The sequence below is a fragment of the Canis lupus genome, chromosome 2, assembly GCF_048164855.1.
Source record: "Canis lupus baileyi chromosome 2, mCanLup2.hap1, whole genome shotgun sequence".
NCBI lineage: Eukaryota > Metazoa > Chordata > Mammalia > Carnivora > Canidae > Canis > Canis lupus.
In genome coordinates this window covers 56,150,106-56,177,244 of record NC_132839.1, presented here as the reverse complement: position 1 = coordinate 56,177,244, position 27,139 = coordinate 56,150,106, and the positions used below count along the sequence as shown (strand labels likewise).

General features: G+C 47.4%; 1 protein-coding gene across 6 annotated transcripts in view; it reads left to right on the top strand.

Moving 5' to 3' along the window:
* Window positions 1–27,139, top strand: part of HOMER2 (homer scaffold protein 2) — a 124,357-nt gene that overhangs the window by 67,770 nt on the left and 29,448 nt on the right. For all 6 annotated transcript variants that reach the window (XM_072801284.1, XM_072801304.1, XM_072801313.1 and 3 more), the window contains 2 exons: window positions 5,105–5,261; window positions 22,016–22,147. In XM_072801284.1, coding sequence (XP_072657385.1) covers window positions 22,046–22,147 — 102 coding nt within the window. In that variant the 5' untranslated portion in view covers window positions 5,105–5,261; window positions 22,016–22,045. The remainder of the gene's footprint in view (window positions 1–5,104; window positions 5,262–22,015; window positions 22,148–27,139) is intronic.

Genomic DNA, 27,139 nt, shown 5'->3' with positions numbered 1-27,139 from the left:
GGCAGGGCATGTGCATGGACATTTGGGAATGTAAGTGATTTGGAAGTGCTGGCAGGAGAACAGCAGGGCCCTCTGGTGAGGAGCAAGGCCAGGTGGTCAGGGCTGGTGGGCCATTCTAACACACCTGGGGGCTAGAGCCAGGGAAGGCCTTTGCAATGGGTGGGCTGTGCCTTATCATCTATCTAGTTTGAGAGCAAGCATTTCTCTTGGTGCTGTGTGATTGATGTTTGGAGGCTTTCAAGACTCAAGGTAGATAAACTAGTTAGGGCATCCTATGAGACTCTGAAACACTTCTTAAATAGCTCTAAAATAATATCTGGATGGTTTGTGTTCATTCAAGTCAGAAGTAGGAATAATAATTGTGAGGTTTTACAGATTCATATCAGAAAAAGCCTGGAGCTGAGCATTGCAATTGCAAGTGAAGGATTATGATAAATTAAAACATCATTTTTCTCTTTTTTTTTTTTCTTGCAAAAAGTAGTCATGCCAGTTCTTTGCAGAATTATCTTTCACGGAGCCAGGAATCGTTCAGAGCAGGAGTGGTGTCTCTGCTGAGTGGGTTTCATATTCCAAACATACATATGTTGCACAGAGTGTCTAATTATTCTTGGAGACAATTACTGTCAGGTTCCAAAATGTGTTCAATGAGCAGCAATTGGTGTTTATTCAGCTCTAAAAAGGCTATGCGAGGGAACAGTAGGTTATATTGTCTGCCTAAAGAAACGTTTTGCCATCCGGAAACATCTGCTTTCTATTTAAAGCACTGGAGAAGGATTGGGAGTATTTTTGAAATACACTCCCTAAGCATCAAACACCAAAGAAAGGAGAATAAAATTGGGTATGAAGGTAGTTTCTGTTCTCTGATACAGACTGGCTTCAGCTTTTCCCTGCTGGGCGGGAAAGGCGGCCTCCTGGGTTGGAAAGTTCTGCTTCTCTTGAATTTTTCTATTTATACTGATTTGCACACTTATAGGAACTGACTTCTGGTGTCCTAGTTCTAGCATTTTTGCTTTTTTCAGGTGAGACAAGATGATCTCCCAGAGCTAGGGTCTGCATTTCTGAATTTTGTGGTGAGGTTTGTAGACTTCTCTGATTTTGCCCATCAAGATGTAAGGATCTGGGGTACACAGTAAACTTTCTATGAAGGTCAATGTATCAGTTATCTTTTGCTGGGTAAATTGCCACAAACTTCCCAGCTTAAAACCCTTTCTCTGGGTCAAGAGTCTAGCGTGGCTTAGCTGGGTCCTCTGCTTTTGGGTCTTTTATGAAGTGTCATTAAGGTATAAACGAGGGCTGGGATCTCATCTGAGGTCTCAACTGTGGAAAGATCTGACCTCCAAGTTTCCAAGTGGTTGTTGGAGGAATTTCAGTTCCCCAGGGGGTGTTGAACAGAGGGCCTCAGTTTCCCTCTGGCTGTTGGCTGAAGGCCACTCTCAGTTCCTGCAAATGTGGGTCTCCCAGCATGGCAACATGCCTCACCAAAGCTGTGAAGAGAGTCAAGAGAATCTGCTAGCAAGACAGACATTAATGTTCCGTGGAACTTACTTGCACGATGACATCCTATCACCTTTGCTGTATTCTTTCAGTTAAAAGCAAGTCACAGGTCCCCCCAACCACTACCACCATACTCAAGGGGAGGGGATTATGTAAGGGCATAATTACCGGGAGGTGGGGATCATTGGAAACCACATCAAAAACTGCCTCTTACAGACAGCTATTATTTTAGAAAGAGAGCATAGCATAATGATTAAGAGGGAGGGTGACCATGTCACTTAGAACTGATTTCACATGTCAGATCTGCCACTTACTGTGTAAGCCACAGCAGGTCCTTGGGCTCTCTGAGCCCCCATTTCCCCACCTGTACACCTCTCCCAAAGGATCATTATGATCCTAAAGGAGAGGTCACGTGTAAAGCCTGGCAGATGGGAAGTAGTCAGTAAATATTAACTACTGGCTTTTTAAAAATCCTTTTTTCCTCTCTTCTTTAAATACCATTAGATTTTTGAAGTTTAGAAGAATTAATTAGAATTCCCCACTGGCCTCAGATGTGGTTATTCACATGGAAATCTCAGTACTCTGAGTAGTTTCCTGGGCACAGAGCTGCTATCAGACCGGCCCTGCGTTGGCCAGGACCAAGGAATGCAGGTCCTTGGTCTTCCGTGGTGCTCGTCCTCAGAAGGGGTGGGACTCCCCGCAGCTCCCCTTCCAGGGCTCGGGGCCTCTCTCCACACTGGAGCAGCCACTTGGCCTGCGAGACCTGACCATGGTACCCCAGGGCTGCTGCCACGGAAGGTCCACTGTGTTCTTCCGACATCCTTCATTTCTGGATAGGGCCCCCAGGGCGACTCACCATCACTTGGGTCCATTCCCATAGCAGAGCAGACAGATTAGCAGATGGGGTGTCTTCATGTCTATATGTTCACCTTGACCTGAATCGAGCCACGCAGATGACTCTTGGCTTTTGCTTAGCCCTGGTCAGGAACCTCCACCCTCTCGTCTCCTGGTCCTTCCTGCCATGTCTCCGTTCATTCCACTTTCCTTACTTTCTTTGTCCTGCAGGCCTCAGGGACACAGGGTGCTTGCAGTAGGTCATTGCTTGGCCACACAAGCTTCCCACCCCCCAGTCTCTACCCAGAGTGCTCTCTTCTGCCTCACCGTGTACCTACCCACTCTTTGCACCCCAAAATCATGTTCTTGGCCACAGACATAGTCCCCTTTGGGCTATGGAAGGAAGTTCTGGAGTTATTCAAAGTTAGCTGTGTCTTTCTAGAGGAAAGATGCTGGCTGTAGGGTCACTTCTTCCACCTTTTTTCTAGATCATCTGATCATGTCTACTGTGGGTATCTCCCTTGCTTCTTTGAAGATAAAATCACCTGGAACTCTTGTTAAAAACAGAGCTACCCAGGCCCCTCCCTGGACAGCCAAGTTCCTGGGGGGAGAGGGAGGTTGGGGCCCAGGAACTTGTATTTTTATTGAGTGCCCCAGCTAATTTCTATCAGAGGTTTAGAGAGCACTGGGCTAAGGGCACTAAATCCCAGACCCAGTTCCTCTTCCTCAGTGTGGAGTACATAAGGGAAGGTGTGAAAGCCAGGCCCCTTCCCCAGCAAGGGCTCCTGCCTGATCCATGGGCCCCTGCCCTGCTTGTCCATGCTCTGGGCAAGGGAGGCAGAGAGACTAAGTGCCATGCAATTATTATTATTTGTTTTATTGAGGCATAATTAGCCTGTAACATTGCGTTAGTTTTAGGTACACACCATGATTTGCTATTTGTTTACATTGCAGAATTTCTTTAAAAATCTTTTCCGCAGTTACTGTCCTTTCAATCAGCCTCTCCTCTTGCATATGCAGGAGAATTCCATGTGAGCAAGTGTTTTCCTTTATGGTGTTGTACTTAGATGATTAGCAAAATATGGTGCCTGGGCTGGCAGTGGCACAGCTGGGGGATCCAGATGTCCGACTTCCCCATGTGGACTTGTTGAGGACAGCTTGCAGCCATGTGCACACAGGCTCCCCCTTGGGCTGGTCCCTCTGGACAACAGATGCAGGGAATTACATCCAGGGTGTTCCTGTTGTTTCTACATCCTGTCACCCTGCTGCTGGAAGGGTGTCAATTTAGGATTGGGTGGGTGGGTGAACCTAATCATGGTTCAGGAAAGATAAACGTCCTGGTAATCACATCCCCAGAGGCACTTGTCCTGCCTGGGATCTAGAAGGAAAGTTTCGGGGGAGCAAGGAATGCTTCTGTTGGTTCTTCTGGAAAGCTGGCCTCTTGAATCTGCTGCATTGAGGGAGCACAAATGGCATGCCCTTGGCTTGTATTCTTCTGGAAGAGTAGTCATGAAAAAGTTTCTGCACTTGTCTTGTGGCCACAGTTGAAGGTTGATGCTGATATTTGTGGCGATACTCAGTATTCTTTGCATGAGGGTCAAATAATAAATTGCTTTTCTAGGAAGAAGTTTCTCTCCTAAGAAAGCACTTTCTTTCCAGTAATGAGCCTTTTCTAGGCAGAACAGGCTCAAAGACTGCTCCATCTAGAGACCACAACACTTAAAATTCACCTTCTCCTATTGATTTTTTTTTTTTTTGTATCCACTTGGTGTTTTTTCGTCACTCCTTTTGATGTCGTAAGGATTTTAAAACTTAATTTGAGTTACTGTTTGGTTTTGTTTTTATCTCTAATAAATGCATATTAAATCTGTAGCGTTTTGTGAGTAATGGGGCTACTTTTACATCCTGGTGGTTCCATTTCCCTCATGTTATCTTATCTGGAACACTTAAAGGATTTTTGAGCCAGTTTGTCCGAAGACACTCTTTAAAATTAAGTATGTTTCTTAATGAGTTTGTGTTTCATTTTATGTTACTTTATGAAGTAGATACCTTAAAATATGAAATCCAGTGTAATCCATTACAATTTTTTTAATCCATCTTCCTTATTTCTTGACACTTATTGTCACGATCAAAATAATTCCCTGCTTGCCAGGAAGAAACCTGAATAGTGTGCCCATTTGGTTGACGATCACATTAAGAATTGACAGGCATGCAGAACAAAAGAGCAACAACCGTACAGAGGCAAGAATAGCAAAAGAGATGGATTTCCTGAATTAAACTCCTAAACCTCAAAAGATTTTTAAGTGGAAACATAAAACTTGAAGGCTCAGTCAATTACGAATGAACACATCATTGTAAAAGGCTGTGAATTTGAGAAATACTTCCTAGAAATATAATACAAAGTTGCAAATGGATTGCAAAATCCTAAAATTGTGGCAGAGTCCTCCAAAAATAAATGTATCACAAAGTCCCAAGAATGCCCACAGGATGTCAGAACAGGACCAGGACACTGGACAGGAAGCAAGACTGCTGGACAAAGCAGCATTTACAGCAGATCGATTGTTCGGCCAGTTGCCCCCAGCTTGCGTGTGTTGGGTTTCTGTAACTCCTGTGCTGGCATCTCTTTGCTCCCTTTTCTTATTTTAATTATCCTCATGCATATGTATCTCTCCCCAGGAGCTATTAAGATCTTTGGGGGCAGCAGGGGGTGCTGGAAATCATAAATGATGCATGAAGTCACGTTCAGTCAGCTCACGCGCCCTCTCTCCTCCTGCAGAGAACAGCCCATCTTCACCACGCGGGCGCACGTCTTCCAGATCGACCCCAGCACCAAAAAGAACTGGGTGCCTGCGAGCAAGCAGGCAGTCACCGTTTCCTACTTCTACGATGTCACCAGGAATAGCTATCGCATCATCAGTGTGGATGGAGCCAAGGTACCACCCCAGGGGCTAATGTTAACATTCCCAGACACTTCCTTCTCGTTAAAAACAGTACAATCCGGGGGCACCTGGGTGGTTCAGTCCATTAAGCATCCAACTCTTGGTTTTGGCTCAGGTCATGATCTCATGGGTTGTGGGACCGAGCCCCACATCAGGCTCCAAGCTCAGTGCAGAGTCTACTTCAGATTCTTTTTACCTCTCTCTCCTGCTCACATATACACAAACACTCTCTCTCTCTCAAATAAAATAAAATCTTTTTTCTTTTTTAAGATTTTTATTTATTCATGAGGGACAGAGAGAGAGAGAGAGAGAGAGAGAGGCAGAGACACAGGCAGAGGGAGAAGCAGGCTCCATGCAGAGAGCCCGGCGTGGGACTCGATCCTTGGTCTCCAGGATCATCAGGCCCTGGGCTGAAGGCGGCACTAAACCGCTGAGCCACCCGGGCTGCCCCAAATAAATGAAATCTTTTTTTTTTTTTTTAAATAAATGAAATCTTAACAAAAAAGCTGTACAATATGTTTGAAAGTGGAGGGGAAGAGATGCACCCGAATCCTGCCGCCTTAACACAGATCTTACTGTTGTGATCATGATGCTGGTATAATCATACACTCTGCCTTTTTTTTTTTTTTTCATTTAAACTTATTGTAAATGGAAAAAAAAATTTCCCTGTTACCATATTGTCTTTGTAACTAGCATTTTAATGCCTGTGTAGTAGTTCTACCAAGGCCTATAATGTTCTTAATCTCTCCCCTTATGGTCGCATATGTCAGTGGCTTCCGTTTTTTTTTTTTTTTTTTTACTGTATAGATAATGAGCATCTTTATACAACAAATACTCTCATTCATTCATCACATAACTAATTGCTTTCTTTGGGCTATTTCCTTAGGATAGATTCCTGGAAGGAATACTGTTGGTCGAGATATTAACTATTTATTCATGGCATATGGTGGATGTGACCAAATTGCTTTCCCAAGAGTCTGTTCTTCCAGCATGCATGAGAATGCCAGCGTATTGCACCCTTACCAGCACTGGCTGTTATATCTAATCTGGTTTTGGTGTTAATTATTCCTGGAAGTCAAATTTTTTTAAAAAGATTTTAGAGAATTTCTTGAAATAAAATTTTTTTCAGGTACTTGTATTATTCCACTGTCTTCCTTGATATTTTTGCCACATTGCTATGGGGGTAGAATAAAGAAGGATGTCAACAGAAGTATCACCAAGTTAACAAAAAAAAAGTTAGACTTGATGCTTTATAATTTCTTTTCTGTCTTTAATCTATGTTCATCCCACTGGACAGTTTACGATTTACATTATATGCTGTCACCAGGAATTCAGCGTATCTGTGTCACCTGACTGGCTCAGTCGGTGGAGCATGCAACTCTTGATCTTGGGATTGTGAGTTCAAGCCCCATTTTGGAGATAGTTTACTTTAGATAGATAAATAAACAAAGTCACTTATGAAAAAATAAAATGAAATTTAGTGTATCTGAAGCTGAATTCCCCGATTTTCCCTCTAAACCACCTCCCCAGTTTTTATTCCCAATCAATCTGGGCTAAAAAAAAAAAAAAAGGAAAGAAAAAGCACAAATTCATCCTTTTTTTTTTTTAAGTTGGTCAAATGAGCTTGCTTTTGAAGTGCCTCACAGTTATGCCTAATATTTTGTTTTAAGGCCATAACTTGTCTTGAAAGTCTTTTTTTTATTGAAGTATAATTAACATATAGTAGTGTTATATTAGTTTTAGGTGTTATATTAGTTTCAGTGTTATATTAGTTTCCAACGTCTTGATTCAGCAACTCCATATATTACTCCTGCTTATCACGAGAAGTGTAGCCACCATCTGTCACCAAATATTTTTACAGTATTATTGACAACATCCCCTATGCTGTGCTTTTCATCCCTATGACTTATTTATTTTACAGCTGGAAGTTTGTACCTCTTAATTGCCCATATATATCTCATCCATTCCTCCTGCCTGCTTCCTGTCTGACAACCATTGGTTTTTCCCTTTTTTTGTTTGTTTTGTTTTCAGATTCCACATACGAGTGAAATCATATAGTGTTTGTCTTTGTCTGACTTCTTTCACTCAGCATAATACCCTCTAGGTCCATCCATGTTGTCACCAATGGTGAGATCTCATTCTTTCATATGCCTGAGTTATATTCCATTGTGCATATATGCCACATGCTCTTTATCCATCCATCTATGGATAGACACTTGGGTTGCTTCCCATACATATCTTGGCTATTGTAAATAATGCTCAGTAAACGTAGGGGTACATATCTTTTTGAATTAGTGTTTCTATTTTCTTTGGGTAAATACCCTGTAGTGGATTACTGGATTGTATGGTAATTTTATTTTTAATTTTTTGAGGAACTTCCATACTGTTTTCCACAGTGGCTGCACTAATTTACGTTCATACCAACAGTACATGAGGGTCCCCTTTTCTCATATCCTTGCCAACACCTGTTATTTCTTGGCTTTTTTCCCCCAAAGATTGATTGATTAGAGAGAGAGCATTCATGTGTGTGCATGCGAGTGGGGGTGGGGGGCAAAGGGAGAGAATCCCAAGCAGACTCTCCACTGAGCTTGGAGCCAGATGCAGGGCTTAATCCCACGACCCTGAGATCATGACCTGAGCTGAAATCAAGAGTGGGACGCTTAATGGACTGAACCACCCACACACCCCTCTTGTCTTTTTAAAGATTTTATTTAAAATCAGAGAGAGAAGGAGAGGGAGAAGCAGGCTCCCTGTGGAGAGCCTGAAATGGGACTCCATCCCAGGAGCCCAGGATCACACCCTGAGCCAAAGGCAGACCCTCAACCACCCAGGCATCCCTCTCTTTTTAATGCTAACCATTCTGACAGGTGTGATGTGCTATCTCACCATGGTTTTAATTTGCATTTTGCCCACTGAGGAGGGATGTTAAGCACCTTTTCACTGACTTGAAGTTCTTAGTAGTCTTGTGACCGGCCTCCCCCTCCTGCCTATAGTCTGTCCCCCCTCCTGGCTCTGCCTGTAGTCCACATCCTGAAGGGTGAGAAGCAGGGGATGGGGGTTGGGCAGTATAATGGGGCCTGATTGGAGGCTCCCTGCTCCTCTGGAGCCACAGAGCAGAAGGCACAGAGATGCCTCCATCAGAAGGTCCTCTGAGAAAGCTGTGAGAGCCTGTCGGTGCCTTCTGATCTCCTGACGAGGCTCCTTGTCCTAAGACAAAATTGCCCTTTGCGGCCGTGTTCTCTCAGCCTCATAGAAACTGCAGATGAGATTGGCTGGGCCCCGACGTCCTCTGTGACTTCCACCTAGTTGCCACAACCCTTCCCCCTACTCAAGAAGGGAGCCCCAAAGTTCTCACTTCACAGTTGAGATCAAGGACAGGCAGTTACCCGGCCACATTCACACTGCCAGTAGGCTTGGCAGGCTGGCACTGTGGCTAGTTCCTAGGACACCAGTTTCCTAGCGCTTGGGTTGGAGCAGGCCGTTCCCTGGCTGGTAGAGGAGCGTGTCCTGACATGGTGCCTTGCAGGCAGGGTGTCATCTTCTGTGTTCAGATGGCAATAGCTGGTCTGGCAAATATGTCTAAAGGGAGGCAGAGGCTGGTTTTCTCCTCTAAACAAGCAGGATAAGACATTGGCAGGATTCTGGTGAGTGCTGAGGAAGTGTGAACATGCCTGGGACTTGGTAGGTAGGCAGCTCATGTTTGCTGAGTGAATATTGGAAAGGTGCCTTTATTATTATTATTATTATTGTTACTGTTTTTCTTCTGGGAGATGTGGTGATACCACAGGTATCTCTGGGCTTGGACTGAAATCACGTACTTCTTCCAGGATGTTCTGACAGGGGTGGTGAATCCAACTGACCTGCTTCCTCTTATCTGTAGATGCTATCAGTTCATCTGCCCTCAAGCTGGGTTTGCACGTTTGTGAGTTGAGTTATTCAAGGTTATATTGGGCTTAAATACAGATAAAATGACTTTCTTTCTTTCTTTCTTTCTTTCTTTCTTTCTTCCTTTCTTCCTTTCTTCCTTTCTTCCTTTCTTCCTTTCTTCCTTTCTTCCTTTCTTCCTTTCTTCCTTTTCTTCCTTTCTTCCTTCTTCTTTCTTTCTTTTTTTTTTTTCAAAGATTTATTCATTTATGATAGACCGAGAGAGAGAGAGGCAGAGACACAGGCAGAGGGAGAAGCAGGCTCCATGCCAGGAGCCCGATGCGGGACTCAATCCCGGGACTCCAGGATCGTGCCCTATGCCAAAGGCAGGTGCCGAACCGCTGAGCCACCCAGGGATCCCCAATAAAATGACTTTCTTTGAGAAAGTGCTTTATTCCTATTAGCTGGACTTTTAATAATTTGTCATAGTGTCAGCCACTGTATCACGCCACTCTGCATAAAGACTGCGACAGTGTGGCAGGGTGTGAGCCAAGCAAGCCAGCTACGAGAGGTCAGATGGGTATGGGGTGGGGGTTGCTGACCCCCTCACCACAGAATAGAACCAATTCACAGTCAGTGTGTGGGGGACCCATTGAGTTATGGACTCACAGAGTGGGAACCTGGCAGTGGGGCACCCTGGAATTCAGAATTGGAGCCAAGGATCTTGTGCATCCCTCCTGGTATTCCTGAAATCTGCCCAGGATTCCCATTTTACTGTGGCGGCATAGGAGCTGTGACAGGTCCTAGCTGTACAAAAGGAGGTGCCCTGGGGGAGTAGGAGGGCCAGTGTGGTGGGGACATAGGAACTTTAGTCATTGAATCACCGGGACTGGTACTCAGGGCAGGGATGGGGGGGCAGATTTCCCGCCAGGAGAGCTGTAGCACGGGACACCAGATAGTGGTCATCACATTGTTTTAAACCTTTGATCCCAAATGTGGATCTGAACTGAGGTGGCCAATGGTCAGGCATTTTTAGCCTTTGGAACTATGTCTTGGCACATGGGTTGCAACTCTGACCTTGGGCAGGTCCAGAGCCTGGATCCTGCCCCTCTCTTTTGGCCTGGCCAAGTCAAGTGCATGACCTTGAATGTCGTCTTAATGCTGCTCAGCCAGCTATCCCTCCTGGGGCAGGAGGCCGTCATGGGCCGAGATGGGAAGCCCTGCTCTGCCCCTCCCAGATGAAGGAGTAGATAGGCTTCATGATAAGTTGCTGGTGTAGAAGGGATTTGGAGGTCACTGTGAGGAGAGGCCATAGCAGACTGAGCCGCTGAGTCAACTGCAGGCAGTCCACAGCACACAGGCTCCCCATAAAGGGAGAGGCACAGCCAGCAGCTCCGGCAGCTGTCGTCCCACACCAGGGCCCAGCAAGTTCCTAGGCCCTGTCCAAGCATTTGTCATGCTGTACTTGGGTAAAGATGCAGAAGGCCTGTCCTTCCCCTAAGAGCAGTTGGCGCTGTTCATCACAGAAGAAACCTGTGCCCAGACCTGTTCTTTCTTCTGAAACACTAGGCATTTTCTTCTTCCCCAGGAAAAGACTTCATGTCTCAGCCCCACCTACAACTAAAGGCAGGGCTGGGCAGGAATCCTGTGGTCATTGTCTCAGCATTGCTTGAACTTCAGGGGGGCTGTGTGGATCCTTTTCTGTGCATGGGGCACCAGGGCACTGCCCTCTCTGAGGGCTGGGGACTGGGCCCAGCTCACCTTTGGAGTTCTAGCAGAAAGCCAGACGGGGCTGCAGCACAGAGGCAGGTGACATAGTCAGTGGGTGACAAGGCCAGACCTGGCCACATCCTCTCCAGCCTGTGGCAGGTGCGCTGTGTCCACAGAACAGCGGGCATGGGTGGGGTCAGTGTCAGGAGGGAACCAGGACTGAAACCTCAGACTAACCCCACCCCGCCGTATGTGGACAGGTGAGAGCCATGTGAGGGCATCTCCCAGCTTTCTAGAGCACCTACCTAAGCCATTCTATCGCCACCAGCTAAATGCCAGCAGTCAGATGATTTGTGGTGAGTCTTTGGGCAGAACAGCCAACTCTACCATATATGAACATTCCCTTCCTTGAGCATTTATTAACTGAGCTGCCAGGGCACTTGGTTTCATTGTGCGATTGGCACTCTTTACAGACCCATCTCAGACCCACCTCTTTGGGTGGTAGTGCCTTGCCAGTGGGCGCGACTTGTTGGGAGCAGGTGTTTCTCCCCTGTGCTCTGGAAGGCTCTGCCGCCCTTGGGTCTGTTATTTATAGGATCACAGATTTATAGGATCCTCCCTCTTTGTGGGAAGAACCCTCCGAGGTCATCCATTCTACAAATACTTAGCAGCCCCATGGTGTAGCCAGGACCACCTGATCGTGACTGGGGGATGCAAGCATTTCAGACCCTGACTGGGTGTTTTCTTCTGGGAATGTGAAATTGTTCTTAAGAGCGCAGCCGGGTCCCTTCTTCCCGTCATTGTGGTTTCTTTTTTTGGATCAAATAGAGCACCTTATGTTAAGGGAACGAGCATATGGAAGGGTCTCGGCGCACAGTAGGTTTTCAATGGATATTTGGTTTCTTTTCTTCCCTCGTTATGGTTTAAAAGAAAAGGGGGAAAAAAGCATCTATTAATTGCTACTCTAGAAGTAGGCAGCATGTCTGTCAACTGCTGTCACTCAATCCCAGCCTCTTGTAGAAAACGTTTAGATCCTTCCAACTTCCATCTCCTGGGATCTGGGAATGGCTTTCCCTAGAGAGAAACCAGGGCTGTCTCCCATTTTGTATGCCACGCAGTGCCCTCTGGAGTCCAGAGCAAGGCTGGAGACTGGAGGGGCCAAGCTGTCGCTTCTTCTAAGTAACTCTTGCTGATTGTGTGCATTTTCTGAGAACTTGGTCCCAGCCATCCACAGGAGCTGGGGCTTTTATTAGGGAGGCTTTTTCATTTTTTTCTATGCAAGTGGCAGAAATAGGTCACAAAAGAGGAAAGGGGTGTGTATAGGAGACAGGAGCTCCCGTTGCAGCCTATTCCCCAGGATGCATTATGTGAAGCATCCTTCTGGGCTTCTGGCCTTCAGCTCCCCCTAGACTCACCATCATTGCCCCCCTCCCATGGAGGCACTGCTGACTCATCTGCAGCATTTACCACCCACAGAACACCCTCCATCTCATCACCCAGGACCTCATTAGTCTTGTTCTGTCTGGATTGTCCTCACTGCCCCCTGCACTCCTTCCCCTGCTCTTCCTTGGTGCTGCCTCTTCTCTTGTTCCTCTGTTACCTCCTGCTGGGGACACCCTCCGCTCCTGCCACCCCATAGTCTGCTAAGCCCTCCATGTCCCCTGGGGCCAGAACCTATAGGCCCAGCCCCCTCCTCTGTCCCCAACAAATTTTCCAGTGTCCCTGAGTGCAGGGCTCCCCACCTTGTATTTTCAGAAACCTCTGCTCACAGAGATTAGCCTCCCTGACAACTTTGTCATACTTACTACCAACTGTCTGTTACTAAAGTGAAAATTCCTGTACCTGCCCGCCCGGTTGAGGAATCTCCTTCAGAAGTCCCTTAATGGGCCTGTCTCTAATTATATGCCCCTCAAAAGGTTACCACTCTCTCGAAGTTTGTATTAAGTGATCCTTTAATTTTCTTTATGGTTTTGCCATCTGAGTGTATCCCTAAACCAGAGGTTGGCAAAATTTTTCTCTAAAGGGCCTTATGGTAATTTTTTTTTTAATGAACTGCACAGTCCTTGTTGAGCTATTCAGCGTTTCTCTTCAGGCAAGAAAACAGCTGTAGACTAATATATAAATGAATGGATGTGGATGTGTGCAATAAAAGTTTGTTTACAAAAACAGATAAGGCCACAGGCTGGATTTGGTTTGCGGGCTATAGTTTCTTGACTCTGGCCCTAAATAATACATGATTTAGTTTTGCCTATTTCGAACCTTATATAAATACAATCCCACTGGTGACCCATACTGTGTATCTCCTTTTGTGACTTCCTTTTTAATTTTTTTGCTTAATGTTGGATTCTCCCCTAGTTTTATTCAGGAATAATTGATATATATCACTGTACAAGCTTATGGCATACAGCATGATGGTTTGATTTATATACATTGTGAAATGAATTCCACAGTAGGTTCAGCTAACATCCATCATCTCCTATGGATTCCATGAAGAGAAAACAAGTTTTTCCTTGTGATGAGAACTCTTAGGATCTACTCTCTTGACTTTCCTGTGTAGCGCACGGCAGTGTTAGCTGTAGCCCTCGTGTTATATATTCCATCCTCAGTATTTATCTATCTTACAGCAGGAAGTTTGTACCTTGGGCCACCTGCCAGCATTGTGTTTAGGATTCATCCCTCTTGGGCAGCCCTGGTGGCTCAGCGGTTTAGCGTGGCCTACAGCCCAGGGAGTGATCCTGGAGAACCGGGATCGAGTCCCACGTCAGGCTCCCTGCATGGAGCCTGCTTCTCCCTCTGCCTTTGTCTCTGCCTCTCTCTCTCTCTCTCTCTCTCTCTCTCTCCCCCCTCTCTGTGTATTCTCATGAATAAATAAATAAAATATTAAAAAAAAAAAAAAGGATTCATCCCTCTTGATGCCTATAGCCTTGGTTCATTTTCACTGTGGGATAGTATTTTGTTAGATGAATAGACCAGTATATACATTCTGCTGGTGGTGGACATTTGTGTTTGCAAACACTGCCACTGAAAACGTTCTTGTTTATTTCTCCTGATACACCTGTGCAAAGATTTCTCTCGTGTGTGTACTTAGTGGTGGATTTGCTGGGTTGATAGGGAATGTGCATTTCTTACTTTATCAGGGAAAGCCACACTGTTTTTCAAAACGACTTTACCAATCTCTGAGGGTTCCCCTTGTCCCGTATCCTTGCCCCAATTGGTATCACCAGACCTATTGTGAGTTTGGTGAGTATATAATGCTGATGGCAGTGCACTTTCCATATTGCCAGTGAAATTGAGGTGGAACTTATGTCCATCAGGCTCCTGAGAGAGGGCTCCATTCATCGGCCCAGCGCTGAGCCCCTCTTGGGTGCCACGTCCTCTGCACACCCCAGGAGGTCTCTCCTACCCTACAGCTGCACCAGGCACTCCCACCGCAGACCCGAGCACACGGAACTTTTCATGGATATCCACCTTCTTTCACTCCCTCACACAGGCTGAGGAGCATGAAAGACTCTCATGAGAAACAGAAGTACAAGAGCAGGTAGCCAGAAATGATCTGGGCGCCTGAGAGGAACACACCCGGAAGGAGCTTGCCCTTGGAAGCCTCTGTCTGCCCAGGAGACTGGTCAGCACAGGATGAGCTTCCCATATTAGTGGGAAGTGCAGGATGGGGGCTTTGGGATTGGTCATGTTTGACAGCTTGATTGCTCTCACTGTCAGTCTTGCTGCTTCTGATAAGGTCAGTGCCCTGGATGTCCTGGGAGAATAGCCAGCTGCTTGTCTCTCTCATAGAAATGGGCTTACCAGTATGGCCTGGAAATGGTTTAGACCTGCCATATCCGGTGAATTTTAGCAACATAATAGGTAACATAGAAGTGAATGATGGCTTTCCTTCCCCTATCTTCCTCTGTTCTGAATTCAGAAAGTTCTGGAAGTCCCAGAGCCTTGGGTAAGCTGTCAGGAGACAACTGGGACATTGCACAGTACAGGGAACCAGCCTGATTGCAAGAGTGGCACATTGAGGGGAGAGGGCTTTCCTCTTTCTCCCTCCCGGCTGACTCCCAGCTTGGGGGATGCTCTAGGCCATGTTTGTTAAATGCCAGATACCTTGATGCTGGTGACAGAGTGAGGGTCACTGTGCTGAACCAGAAGTAGGGCAGTCCTGTGGCAGAGCAGGCCTGTCAGTAGGGAATGAGGGGACATTACCTCCCACTGTAATGTCCTTATGGAGAGTTCCTGGAGGAGCAGAAATTTGTGCTGTAAGAGTGAATGGACCTTCTGTTTGTCCTTGGTCTGTGGTGGTGAGTGCCCAGTGCAGGTGGGTGGGTAAGAGGAACACCTGAGGTGGGGGTGAGGAAGGGACCCAGGGGACGGGGGTGGTTTAATTTGGGGCAGGTGAATGGAGAGAATAAGGTGGGGGGGGCAGTTTCAGGAACTAAATTACAGGCTGGGTGTTCTGATACCTCCCCACTGACATACTTGAGCATGGGCAACAGAAGGGGAGGGATGAACTGGGCAGTTGGTTAGAGGTCTGGGATCTTTGCTCCAGGTGGGTACTGGGGGATCTGAGGAATATCTGCAGCTGATTGGAGCCAGCCCCTGGAAGTCCTGCTAATAAGCCAGATTGGTACCTCAAAGTAGTTTTGCTTCTTGGTATAAACAGCAACCCATGAAAGGTTGCATGCTTCCCACAGCAGAAAGTGTCATGTACTACTGAGACATGTAGTACATTACATCTCTTGGAACGTTCCCAGAGTCAGCACTTCCGCTTTTGAGTAAATTATCTACATGCCGGCAGGCAGCGGTCCTTCTGGTGGCCAAACACAGAACCCAGGTGATGACAATTGAAAGGCATCGGAGAGGGGTGCCTGGGTGGCTTAGTGGGTGAAACATCTGTACTAGGCTCCGGTCATGATCTCGGGGTTCTTGGGATTGAGCTTAGCAGGGAGTCTACTTCTCCCTCCGCCCCTTCCCCTGCTCATGCTGTTTCCCTCTCTCAAATAAATAAAATAGAGAGAGAAGAAGGGAAGGAAGGAGAAGGAAAGAAGAAAGAGAAAGGGAAGGAAGGAAAGAAAGACTGGCATGCATGCATCAGAAGACCATAGAAACACCATGGACATGAGGGACTGAAATTCCAGAGAGACAAGGACCACTCAGAGATGACAGTGACAGTGGGATTTGGCAGCTCTTTTCTGTGTTGGGCCTGGCTGCCAGCCAGGGCTGCTGGGGGAAGAAGGAAGCTGCTGAGCAGGCGGCCGTGCCCATGGCCAGAGGGGCAGCCCTGGAGGCTGGGGGACCTTCAGACCACACCTGGACTCTCCACAAGACAGTGGCTGACTTGCAGGTGCATGCCCATCTGAAGAGGTAGACTGGATGCTTCTGTAAGATTGAGTAAAATTTCCCTCCTATTTGCAGTGCTTAGAAAGCAAAGACCTGCCAAAGGGTCTGGTAAGAACAGCAAAGGCACGAAAATGCCAGAGGGCACAGGGAATTGATGCTGGGCATCCATGTGCCACCCTCTCTGGGGGGGGGGGAGGGGCACTCGCTGATGTGAAGAGGAGCTGGAAGCTGAAACTCCGTGCTTGGCCCCTGGGAAGAGACAGACCAGCAGAGATTTTGGAGCTCGAGTGACAGAATTGGGGATGAATGGCCCCAGACACATGGCCAGTTTCTCCTTCAGGGCTTGCCAAATTTGAAGGTTAAAATTTGGAAAGCGGGGATCCCTGGGTGGCGCAGCGGTTTGGCGCCTGCCTTTGGCCCGGGGCGCGATTCTGGAGACCCGGGATCGAATCCCACATCGGGCTCCCGGTGCATGGAGCCTGCTTCTCTCTCTGCCTGTGTCTCTGCCTCTCTCTCTCTCTCTCTGTGACTATCATAAATAAATAAAAATTTTAAAAAAAATTAAAAATAAAATAAAATAAAATAAAATAAAATAAAATTTGGAAAGCTATGGGGGTGCGCCTGGGTGGCTCAGTGGTTGAGTGTCTGCCTTCAGCTCAGGGAGTGATCCTGAGGTCCTGGGATCGAGTCCCACATCAGGCTCCCTGCAGGGAGCCTGCTTCTCCCTCTGCCTATGTCTCTGCCTCTCTCTGTGTCTCTCATGAATAAATAAATAAAATCTTATAAAAAATTTGGAAAGCTACAGAGCAAAGCTGAGGAACTCTGATAAATAGAACTGACTCTCCTAAAGTCTTTTGGGGAAGAGGACATAAAGACCTGTCAGGCTCGCAGTTGAAAGCCCTAGAAAACAGTGTGAAGCAGAGGTGAGCTGAGCCTTACCAGCTCTGACACTGGGCCCTGACCCAGCTCCATCCTTGAATGCACTAGGGATTTCCTGAATTCCCTACCTGCCCAAAGGACAAAGGGGAAAAGTTTCTTCTGTAGGTAGTAATGTCATATGGAACCCTCACAAGTTCTTTCATACCCATTTGCCACCATACAGTGAAAAATGACTAGACACCCAGAAAGACAAAACCAAATGCTTAGAGTCACGAGAAGCAAAACCCAGATGAGGAGAAGCAGATTCCAGCATAATCCAGACATTAGGGTCAGCATCAAGGATTTTTAAAGAGCTATGATTAATATATCCAAGTAAATAGAGAGGAAAATGGACAAAGTAGATGACAAGGAGGATAGCTCCCAAAGGCTTAGAATTTTTTTAAAGAATCAAAGGGACATTCTAGAACTAAATATATATATATAGAGAGAGAGATTAATATAATATATAATATACATAATACTATATATAATATAAATATAAATATAATTATATTAATAAATTATAATATATATGTATATATACACACAACGTCTAAAATTAGGAGTTCAGGGGCACCTGGGTGGCTCAGTCAGTAAAGCATCTGCCTTTGGCTCAGGTCATGATCCTGAGGTCCTGGGATCAAGTCCTGCATTGGGCTCCCTATTCAGCGGGGAGCCTGCTTCTCCTTCTCCCTCTACTGCTCTCCCCACTCATGCGTGCTCTCTCTCTCTCTCTGTCTCAAATACATAAATAAAATCTAAAAAAAAAAAAAGAGTCAATGACTAGGTTTAGCAGCAGATTGGATGTATCAGTAGCCAGGATGTGAACTGGAGGATAGACCAATAGAAAATATCCAGATTAGAAACAGAGAGAACCAAGAATCAGGGAGTGAAAAGCTGGTAAAAATGTAAGCCATGTTGGATGCACTCTGGTCTAGCATATGTGTACTTGGAGTCTCAGAAGAGAGGAGACAGCAGAAGTGATAGTCATAGAATGGTTGAGAAATTTTCTTTTTTCCTTCTTTAAAGATTTAATTTATTTATTCATTAGAGACACACAGAGGTAGAGACACAGGCAGAGGGAGAATCAGACTCTCTGTGGGGAGCCCAATGTGAGACTGGAGCCCAGGACCCCGGGATCACTCCCTGAGCCAAAGGCAGACACTGAACCACGGAGCCACCCAGGCGCCCTGATTGAGAATTTTTCAAAAAAAAAAAAAAAAAAAAAGATAAGAAAATTGAGTCAACAGATTTGAGAAGCTCATGAACTGTTACAGATTTAGCTCTTGAGACCAGTTACTCATTGCCTTGTAAGTAGTACATACACTATATTCCTTTTAGCCACACTAGTTGTGTGGCCTTGAATGTGTCATTTCACTTTGTTGAACCTCAGTTTTTCCATCTATGAAAATGGGAATGAGATAGAAGACTGTATGAAAAAGTGCCTTAGGAACTATTACATCCTAAAGGAATACCAGGGGTCCTCACCTTTGGTGTTCCAGCCTGCCAGACTCCGGGACAGTGTGTTTGGGGCCAGCTTCACAGGTGTGTTCTATACTCAGTCTCTCCCTCTCAATAGGGCTTTGGGGAAGGGATGTGGAGGCTAACTAGAGGCATAGGTCTGCTGTGAAGGAGCATGAAGACTTCCATCCCAGGATCCTGGTAATTCAGAGGTGACGGGGGTTGGCTTTCTGGGATCATGTGATCCACTGTGATCCAGTGCCCAGCCACACACCTGCCCTAGGCCTGCCTTGATTCCACCTTAACCCATCCCGCATGGGGCTGAGCCAGCCCCTGCCAGCCTCCAAGGTCCGAGAAACATTCTACACTTGCCCCTGGTTTAGGTCTGCATTTCACACACCCTGCTCCTCTGCCCCCATCTCTGAGAGTGTTAGGTGACAACAGGCAGAGCTCTTGACCGACCAACCATGCTTGCATCCAGCTATCTAAAAAATGCTTGATAACGTGTCTTAACTCCTGTGGACTTTGTTATTATAGGAGTTATCATAGTCAAAGGGAAAGAACCCAGTGTGCAGTGGAGGCATCTGTACTTTCCAGATGGGCAAGAAGAAGGGAGGTCATCTTGCACAAAATGAGAAGCACATTATATACAAGTTCCACAAGCAGGTTTCTGGTCAGACAACCTGAGTTTTATCTCTAGGCCCTGCTCCTTACCAGGTCATTGTCTCCTTCTGTGAAGTGGAGGGGCAAGGGGTAGCCCCTCCTTGAAGGCTTCTGTGGGCTGATAGAAGGAAAGTTCTCAAGATGTGCTAGATAAATAGTAATTACTGCTGTTAGTATTAACATCCAGAAATTATTTTGCCAAGTAAACAGGGTTTATACTTGAGCTAATGCTAATTTTCTAAGGAGAAAATTCAGTAGGCATGTTCACTTATACGTGGCAATGATACCTCTGTTTCTAGAGGCACCTCTAACTTCCTGCCTGGCAAAGATAAGAATCTGTGTCCAGAAGACTGTCCAGAATCTGTCCAGCAAAATAATTAAAGTTCCTACCAAGGAGGGCAGCCCGGGTGACTCAGCTGTTTAGCACCACCTTCAGCCCAGGGCCTGAACATGGAGACCCAGGATCGAGACCCACATCAGGCTCCCTGCATGGGAGAGCCTGCTTCTCCCTCTGCCTGTGTCTCTGCCTCTCTCTCTCTCTCTCTCTCTCTCTCTTATGAATACATAAATAAAATCTTTAAAAAAAAAAGTTCCTACCAAGGAAACAGAGGCCATGCCAGTTAGTGTCTTTTCTTCCCTGCTTTATCAGAAGTGTTCAGAGTTGACTTTTGAGAATGAGCATTTCCTTAATAAAACCGCCAGTAGATTCATCCTTGAGAATATTTACAGGCACACTTCAGTGATACTATGGCTTCGGTTCCAGACCACTACAATAAAGTAAATGTCACAGTGAACCGCATCAAGGGAGTGTTTTGGTTTCCTAAGTATATATAATAGTTACATTTATACCATGCTGTAGTCTGTTGAGTGTGCAATAGCATTAGTTTGAAAAAAGTACGTCTTAATTAAAAAATGCTTTATTGCTAAAAATGCTATTATCTGAGCTCTCCGTGAGTTGCAGTCAGTGATCACAGATCACCATCACAAATAGAGTAACTGAAAACGTTTGAAATATTACAAGAATAATCCAAACGTGATACTGAGACACAAACTGAGCAAAAAATGCTGTTGGGAAAATGGTGCCGATAGACTTGCTTGACAGCAGGGTTGCCACAAACCTTCAATTTGTAAAAAACAAACAAACAAAAAACCGAATTATCGAAACACCTGGATGGCTTAGTGGTTGAGCATCTGCCTTCGGCTCAGGGCATGATCCCATTCCAGGGGATCGAGTCCCACATTGGGTTCCCTGCAGGGAGCCTGCTTCTCCCTCTGCCTATGTCCCTGCCTCTCTGTCTCTCTGTCTCTCATGAATAAATAAAATCTTTTAAAAAAAACCTAAAACAGCGAATTCTCAGTGGCGTGTGATAAAGTGAAGTGCGACAGAGTGAGCTGTGCCCAAGCTTAGAATGCTACTGCTTCTGCTCAGAGCATCACACATGGTTTGATGGGGAAGTAAGCCACTCTTGCCTGTTAGCAAACATCCCTTTTTTTCCAGGGGCATTTTTCATGAGTATTTCTCAGAGTCTTAGGGCTTTGAAGGATTTCTGCCAGAATGAGCCTGTCATTGATATTTACTAATGCTTATCATTTATTTGGTGATTTATTTACATGTCTCTACCCTCTTCCTGCAACTGCAACAAGAAGATCGGGAATCCTGACTTGTTCATCTCTTGTCTTTGGTTAACAGAATGCCTGACAAGTAAATGTTCTCTGTAAATGTTGAATGCATGAACATGCCATGTGCTGGATATCTCTTCCAACTTCTTTCTCCATCCTTCCTACCATGCTGTGGTCTCCGAGAGGCTGACCTGCAGAGTCCAGCACTTGGTGCATGGGGCCTCTGGCTTCTGATTGGGTCTGGCCAGGGGCAGGAGACCACAGGGGAGGAGTGAGGGTCTCTGTTCCCCACGCTCCCCTCCTGGGGAAAGCCATGCATGTACCCATATATCAAGGCAGTCTGCTGTCTGTGACTCTGGTCCTCCATAATCTGTAACCTCTTCCTCCCCTCATCCTTTTAGGCCAAGGAGGGGGTAACATTAAGCGCCAAGTCCCTATACCATCACTTATGGCTTCTCTACAACCAGCTCATACATGTACCATTACTTTCTTTGTAAATTAACCCTTCACAAATGATCCTGATTGGAATATACCTTTTCTTTTGTTTTTAAGATTTTATTTATTTATTCATGAGAGACACACAGAGAGAGGCAGAGACACAGGCAGCAGGAGAAGCAGGCTCTCTGAGGGGAGCCTGATGTGGGACTGGATTCCAGGACCCCGGGATCACAACTTGAGCCAAAGGCAGATGCTCAACCGCTGAGCCACCCAGGTGCCCCATACCTTTTCCTTCTTGTCAGGAAACAGCAAATCCCAATTGCTGGTGGAGATTTTAAGTTGTTTGAGCTGGACACGGTGGCTCCAGGTGCTTAGAAGAGTGCATAGCACAGTGTCTCAGAGAGTGTGGGGCAGGGCTAAATGGCCATGAAGGGCCGTTGGAGGTACGGAGAGCTTTGAGGAAATAAATAGCAGTTTGGGAAACTATTCTCTCCTTAGGGCATGCTTTCTCCCACTAGCTGTAAGGTCTATTTTAGAATGACTGTCTGTTTTTAACTCAATTACACCTTATCGTGGTCATGTATTGGACTCGGCATAGGATGTGCCAGGAGGTCCCAGGGGCAAGTGTAGCAGTGCCAGGATGCACATGATAGGTGCTTGCTGTGCCAAGCTTGTAAGGAGCTCCATGGGTGGCACATTCAGGGTTTCACTTTCTGTTCTTTGGCTCTTTCCTGCAGGTGATTATAAACAGCACCATCACACCCAACATGACCTTCACCAAAACGTCACAGAAGTTTGGGCAGTGGGCTGACAGCAGAGCCAACACGGTGTTTGGCCTGGGGTTTTCCTCGGAGCAGCACCTGACCAAGGTAATGAGGGTCTCTCATCGGATGCTCTGTCCCTCGGTGCCTGGATGCCAAGGGCCTGAGTGGTGCCACTGGTGAGCAGGATTCCTCTCCAGCCCTTCTGGTGCCGTAGGGCTGCCCAGCCAGGTGACCCCTTAGAAAGCCCAGGTCCCTTGAAATGGTGGTGTCGTTGGGGAAGGAAGGCTTATGTGACACCTGCTCCTGCAGAGCCTAAGACCGCAGCCCCAGCAAACCACCCTGCCGGTGGTTCCTTTCCTGTGTGTGTCACCCTGAGCCCAGTGTGCACCTGCCAGCCCTTGGCATCAGTGACCCTCTGACTGGAGCCTGTAAGCAGAGGGAGGTGCTGCTGCATACTTACAGCAAGCACTTCCTGCCCTGGAGTCCCTGCACCCCTTAAAATGTCACACAGCATTTGCTGTGCATGTTGCTTTTCTTTTTTCTGGGGAAGGTATTCATAACTTTGATTCTCTCAAGGGCTTAACACACACACTCTGTATACAGTCAGAAAGGTGTTAAGAGTGGATCAGGACTGACCACAGGCTTGGAGAGCCCCAAGGTCTGCGGGGACAAACTGACCATCTCTGAGAGGCCTCGCCTCGTCCAGCTGATTAACAGACCCAGAGCTTGTTTGAGTGAGTAGGTTTCCTCATAGGATGCTGGAAGAGCTCCAAGACTGGCTGGTTTACATGACACAGGAACTTACTGGAAGGATGTCAGAGGGTCCCAGAGAATCCTAGGGAGAATTGAAAGGGAAGGCCCAGAGCCAGTCTGGCTCAGGAAACTTGGCTTAAGGAGTGTTTCTCTCTAGACCATGGCCCTGAACATATTTATTGAGCTCTCGCTGGGCCAACGGTATGCTAGGTGCTAAGGATGCAGGGCCGTGGTCCATTCTGAGAGGCATTTACGAAATTCCAGACTCCTGGGGACTTGACAGGGTCACTTACGATGGACTTGACTGCTTGGGTTCCCTGTGTATACAGATGACAGCTTGCAAAGAGGGGCCATTAAGACAAGTCAGGACGCCACCCTGCAGGGGCCTGCGGATCTGCACCTCACATCTGTCCAGAGTGCGTGGATGTGCTGTGTGCGTACACACACATACACACTTTGGCACGCACGCACATACAAGCTCGGACATGTATGCACACAGTTACATGCTTGGGTACACATACACGCTTAGACACACATGTTTGGGCACACAGGCACCTACACAGGCACATACATGCTTGGGCTCAAAGGCCTGCAGTCCATGGATCCAGCCATCCTACCTCCACAGAAATGAGCCCCTGATGGAGGACACCCCACAGACTCTTCTCTTCCTCAGGTACTTCCATGTGGACATCACCTCCTAAGAAGCCCCAGAGACCCAAAATGGCCTGGTGGCACTCTAAGCATCCTTCTCATGCCACTTGCTCACAGAAGTATCCTTTTCTAGAGACTAACCCCCCCCCCCCCCAGGGGCACATGGGTGGCTCAGTTGGTGAAGCATCTACCTTCAGCTCAGGTTATGATCTAAGGGTCCTGGGATCAAGCCCCATGTCCCGTCTCCCTGCTCAGTGGCGAGCCTGCTTTTCCCTCTCCTGCTCCTCTCCCAACTTGTGCTCTTGCTCTCAAATAAAATCTTTAAAAAAATAATACATAAAACCTTCCCTTCAGTTCACCAGGGCCCTGAAACAGGGAAGGTAACAGGATTCTTGACTCTGGGCCATTGGGTATAATTGTGGGAAACGATGTCCCTTGGTCCCCAGACTTGTGCGCTGTACCCCTGAGGGGAAGCACCACATCCCACCAGCCTGGAGAGTGTGTGTTCCAGCAGCAGCACAGCAGAGTTCTATAAGGTGGGAAGACCGAGAATCCCAGGGTTATCAGACCCTTGCTTCCTTTCATTTGTGGAGAAGTGAGTCTGCTGGCTTGAGGCTGTGCTACGTGGCACAAAGGACGTTAAGCAAGTCTCTGAGTGGTGGGGCTGGCACAGCCATGACAGACCATGGAGCCTATCAAGGGAGGATGAGTCCCATTTGCTCTGGATGAAGGTGCCCAATGCAGTTATCTTTGTACCAAGCCGGTAATCACTTAGGGGTATGATGCAGAATTGGGGCTCACTCACTCTTGTTTGTGGTTGGCACTCAGCGGGTCAGAGATCCAGTGGCCATGGAGAGCAGGAGCAAGGATGGTCAAGGTCACACGGTACCTTTCTCCCTGACCCCCAGACCGGTGTGTCCTGGAAGGCTTTGGAACAGGCACTGTGCTGCCCGTGGGAGAAGGACCCGGTGTCCATAGGGCAGCCCTTCCTGCCCTGGTTTGAAGGATTCTCTTTGGTGCCAAGATGAGGGGTTCAGAGGAACATTGTCTAGTCCATTCAGGCTGTTATGACAAAATACCACACACTGGGTGGCTTATACACAACAAAGTTGGTTTCTCAGGGCTCTGGAAGCTGGAAGTCTGAGATCAGGGTGCCAGCATGGCTAGCATCAGAGGAAGGCCCACTTTCCAGTTATATGCTGGCAGTTTCTCACTGTGCCCTTATGTGGTGGATGGAGAGCCCTCGGGTCTCTTATGAGGCCACCAGTCCCATTTCTAAGGGCTCCACCCGCGTGACCTTATCCCCTCTCAGTGGCCCCACCTCCTAATGCATCACATTGGGGGTTAGGATTTCAACATATGAATTTGAGGGGGATGCGGACTTTCAGCCAGTTGCAAGCATTCACATGGAATGTGAGTATTTTCAGACTTCGGTTCCTCTGGCCCCCCTGTGTTCCGCTGATGCAGCTCTTCCCAAATCTCTTTGTCACTAACCTTCTGACTCTGCTGTTTCCTGATCCCTACCCAGGCAGCTGGGCCCCTGACCATTTCCTCAGGGCTCAGAGTGGACCCTGCCACCAGGCTACCTGCGCCATGCATGCTGGACAAGGAGATGTTCCAGGTCATGCCCACGGGGAGGACTTCCCTTTTCTGTCATCCTCCACGTAGCAGGAACCGCACGAGCAAACCCATGGCACCTTGTCATGAGAGAGACTGTTCTGTTAATGGGGTCTGTGGGCTCTGGGGTGGGCAAGGCTATGGCCAGAGGCCAGCCCTGGACTTGAGACTGTGGCCTGTGGAGGACCTTTTTTTTTAAGATTTTATTTTTATTTATTCATGAGAGATGCAGAGGGAGAAGCAGGCCCCCTGCAAGGAGCTTGATGCCGGACTCAATCCCAGGATCCCGGGATCATGACCTGAGCTGAAGGCAGATGCTCAACACTGAGCCACCCAGGTGCCCTCTGTGGAGGATTTTAAGCCAAGAAAGAGAACGATCAGATTTGCATTGTAGCTTGATTTGTCCAACCTCAAGGCAGACTGGGCTGTTCTGGGACCAGGGATGCCTAAGTCAGAGCTGGAGGCCCTCGGGAACCGCCATGGGGCTGAACTGGCAGGACTCAGTATGTGGATGTGAGACACAGGAACTCTAGGGTGAGGCGGGCTGGAGGGTGGACAGCTGGAGCTGCTGTTTTGTGAAATGAGGAAGAACAAGGGCTGTGAGAATCAGAATTGATGTGAAGTGGAAGCAGGTATGATGGTGGTTTGTTGAACCAATGATACCAGCACCACTGTCCGAAGCGAGCAGCAGGGATTGGGCACCTTTTCCCTCTGAAGCAGTGCCTGGTGGGGACAAGGATGGGGAGGGGTCCTCCTGAGCCCCTCCATGGTTCCTCCCCATGGCGGAGGAGGCAGGGGTGTCCTCCTCACACCTCCAGGGAAGCCCCATGGAGATGCAGAGGCTCCATCAGAGGCAAGGCCCTGCGGCCGTGAGGTCACTTCCTCCCATGCAGCCCAAGGCTCCAGGCCTTCCAGAAGCCCCAGCCATTTGACAGAATCAGCTCTCAGCTGCCTGGAACAATTTCTCCAACCTCGGGAGGAATCAGAGGAGCTAGGAAGGATAAACAGGAAACGTTTTGATGAAAAGAACCTAAAGAAGGGAGAACTGAACACAAAAATCATGGTTAGAGGTCACTTCCTTCCAGCTCCAAGAACTGAGGAGACCTCAGGCCTTGCTGTGTGCATGGGCAGCCTCTCCTGGTTCTCTCCAGCGGAAGGGAATGTTCTGTTGTTCGGGAGGAGTGCCCTCCTTCGTGAGTCACCCAGGCTTCTCTGGCAGCGCTGGAGTCTCCGCTGTATGGCCATGACCTGCCGTTGTCACAAAGACTCATCAAATAAGCCCTTAGATGTCGCCTTTGTTCAAAGTGTTTCAAGTCAACTTTCCCCTTCTCTGTGACAGGGACGATTAGCCACACACTGATGAATTACCCTGAAGTGAGGCTGGCAGCCTCGACAAGTGGCAATTAGCTGGCAGAGAGGAGCTCAAGCCCGAAGCCTCCCAGGGCATGTGGCTGAGGGGATGGCTGGGGCTACGTGTTCCGGACACCACCAAACAGCCACCCACGGTCCCAAAAGAGGGATCAGTAATCACAGCCTGTAAGGAGGCTAGAAAAGGAACGCCAGTGTGGCTATTTTCATTTAAGAATGCTTTATATACACATCTCTCCCTACCTTCCAGAAGGGAAAATAGATACCTTGGTCTTCACTGCTCCTATTACGAGGACCACCCCACACCACCAGCCCAGACGTAGTATGGGGACTGTCCGCCCGCTGGCAGGGACATGGTGCCTCGGTGAAGGAGCTTGCATTCTGAGAAGAGGAAGAACTTCTGAAAAGAGATGAAAGGAAGGAGATCCAAATGTTAAGAGTGAGCCAGTTGTTAAATGGAGGTTCTTTCTGGCAGCTGACCTTGGGGTGTCACTGTTTCAAGTTTGGCTCCCTGTCATTTATCACAGACAGAAGGAAGTACATCCTGCCACAAAGGGGATGATCATGTTGCTAGTGCTCTGTGATCAGTTCTTCTAAATCCTCTCTCTCAGACACACAGATACACATGGCATTGGCTGTTGACCCATTTTAATTATTTCATCTGTAATCCAAATTTACATCCTGAAGTTCACCTCATCAAGTCTGTGT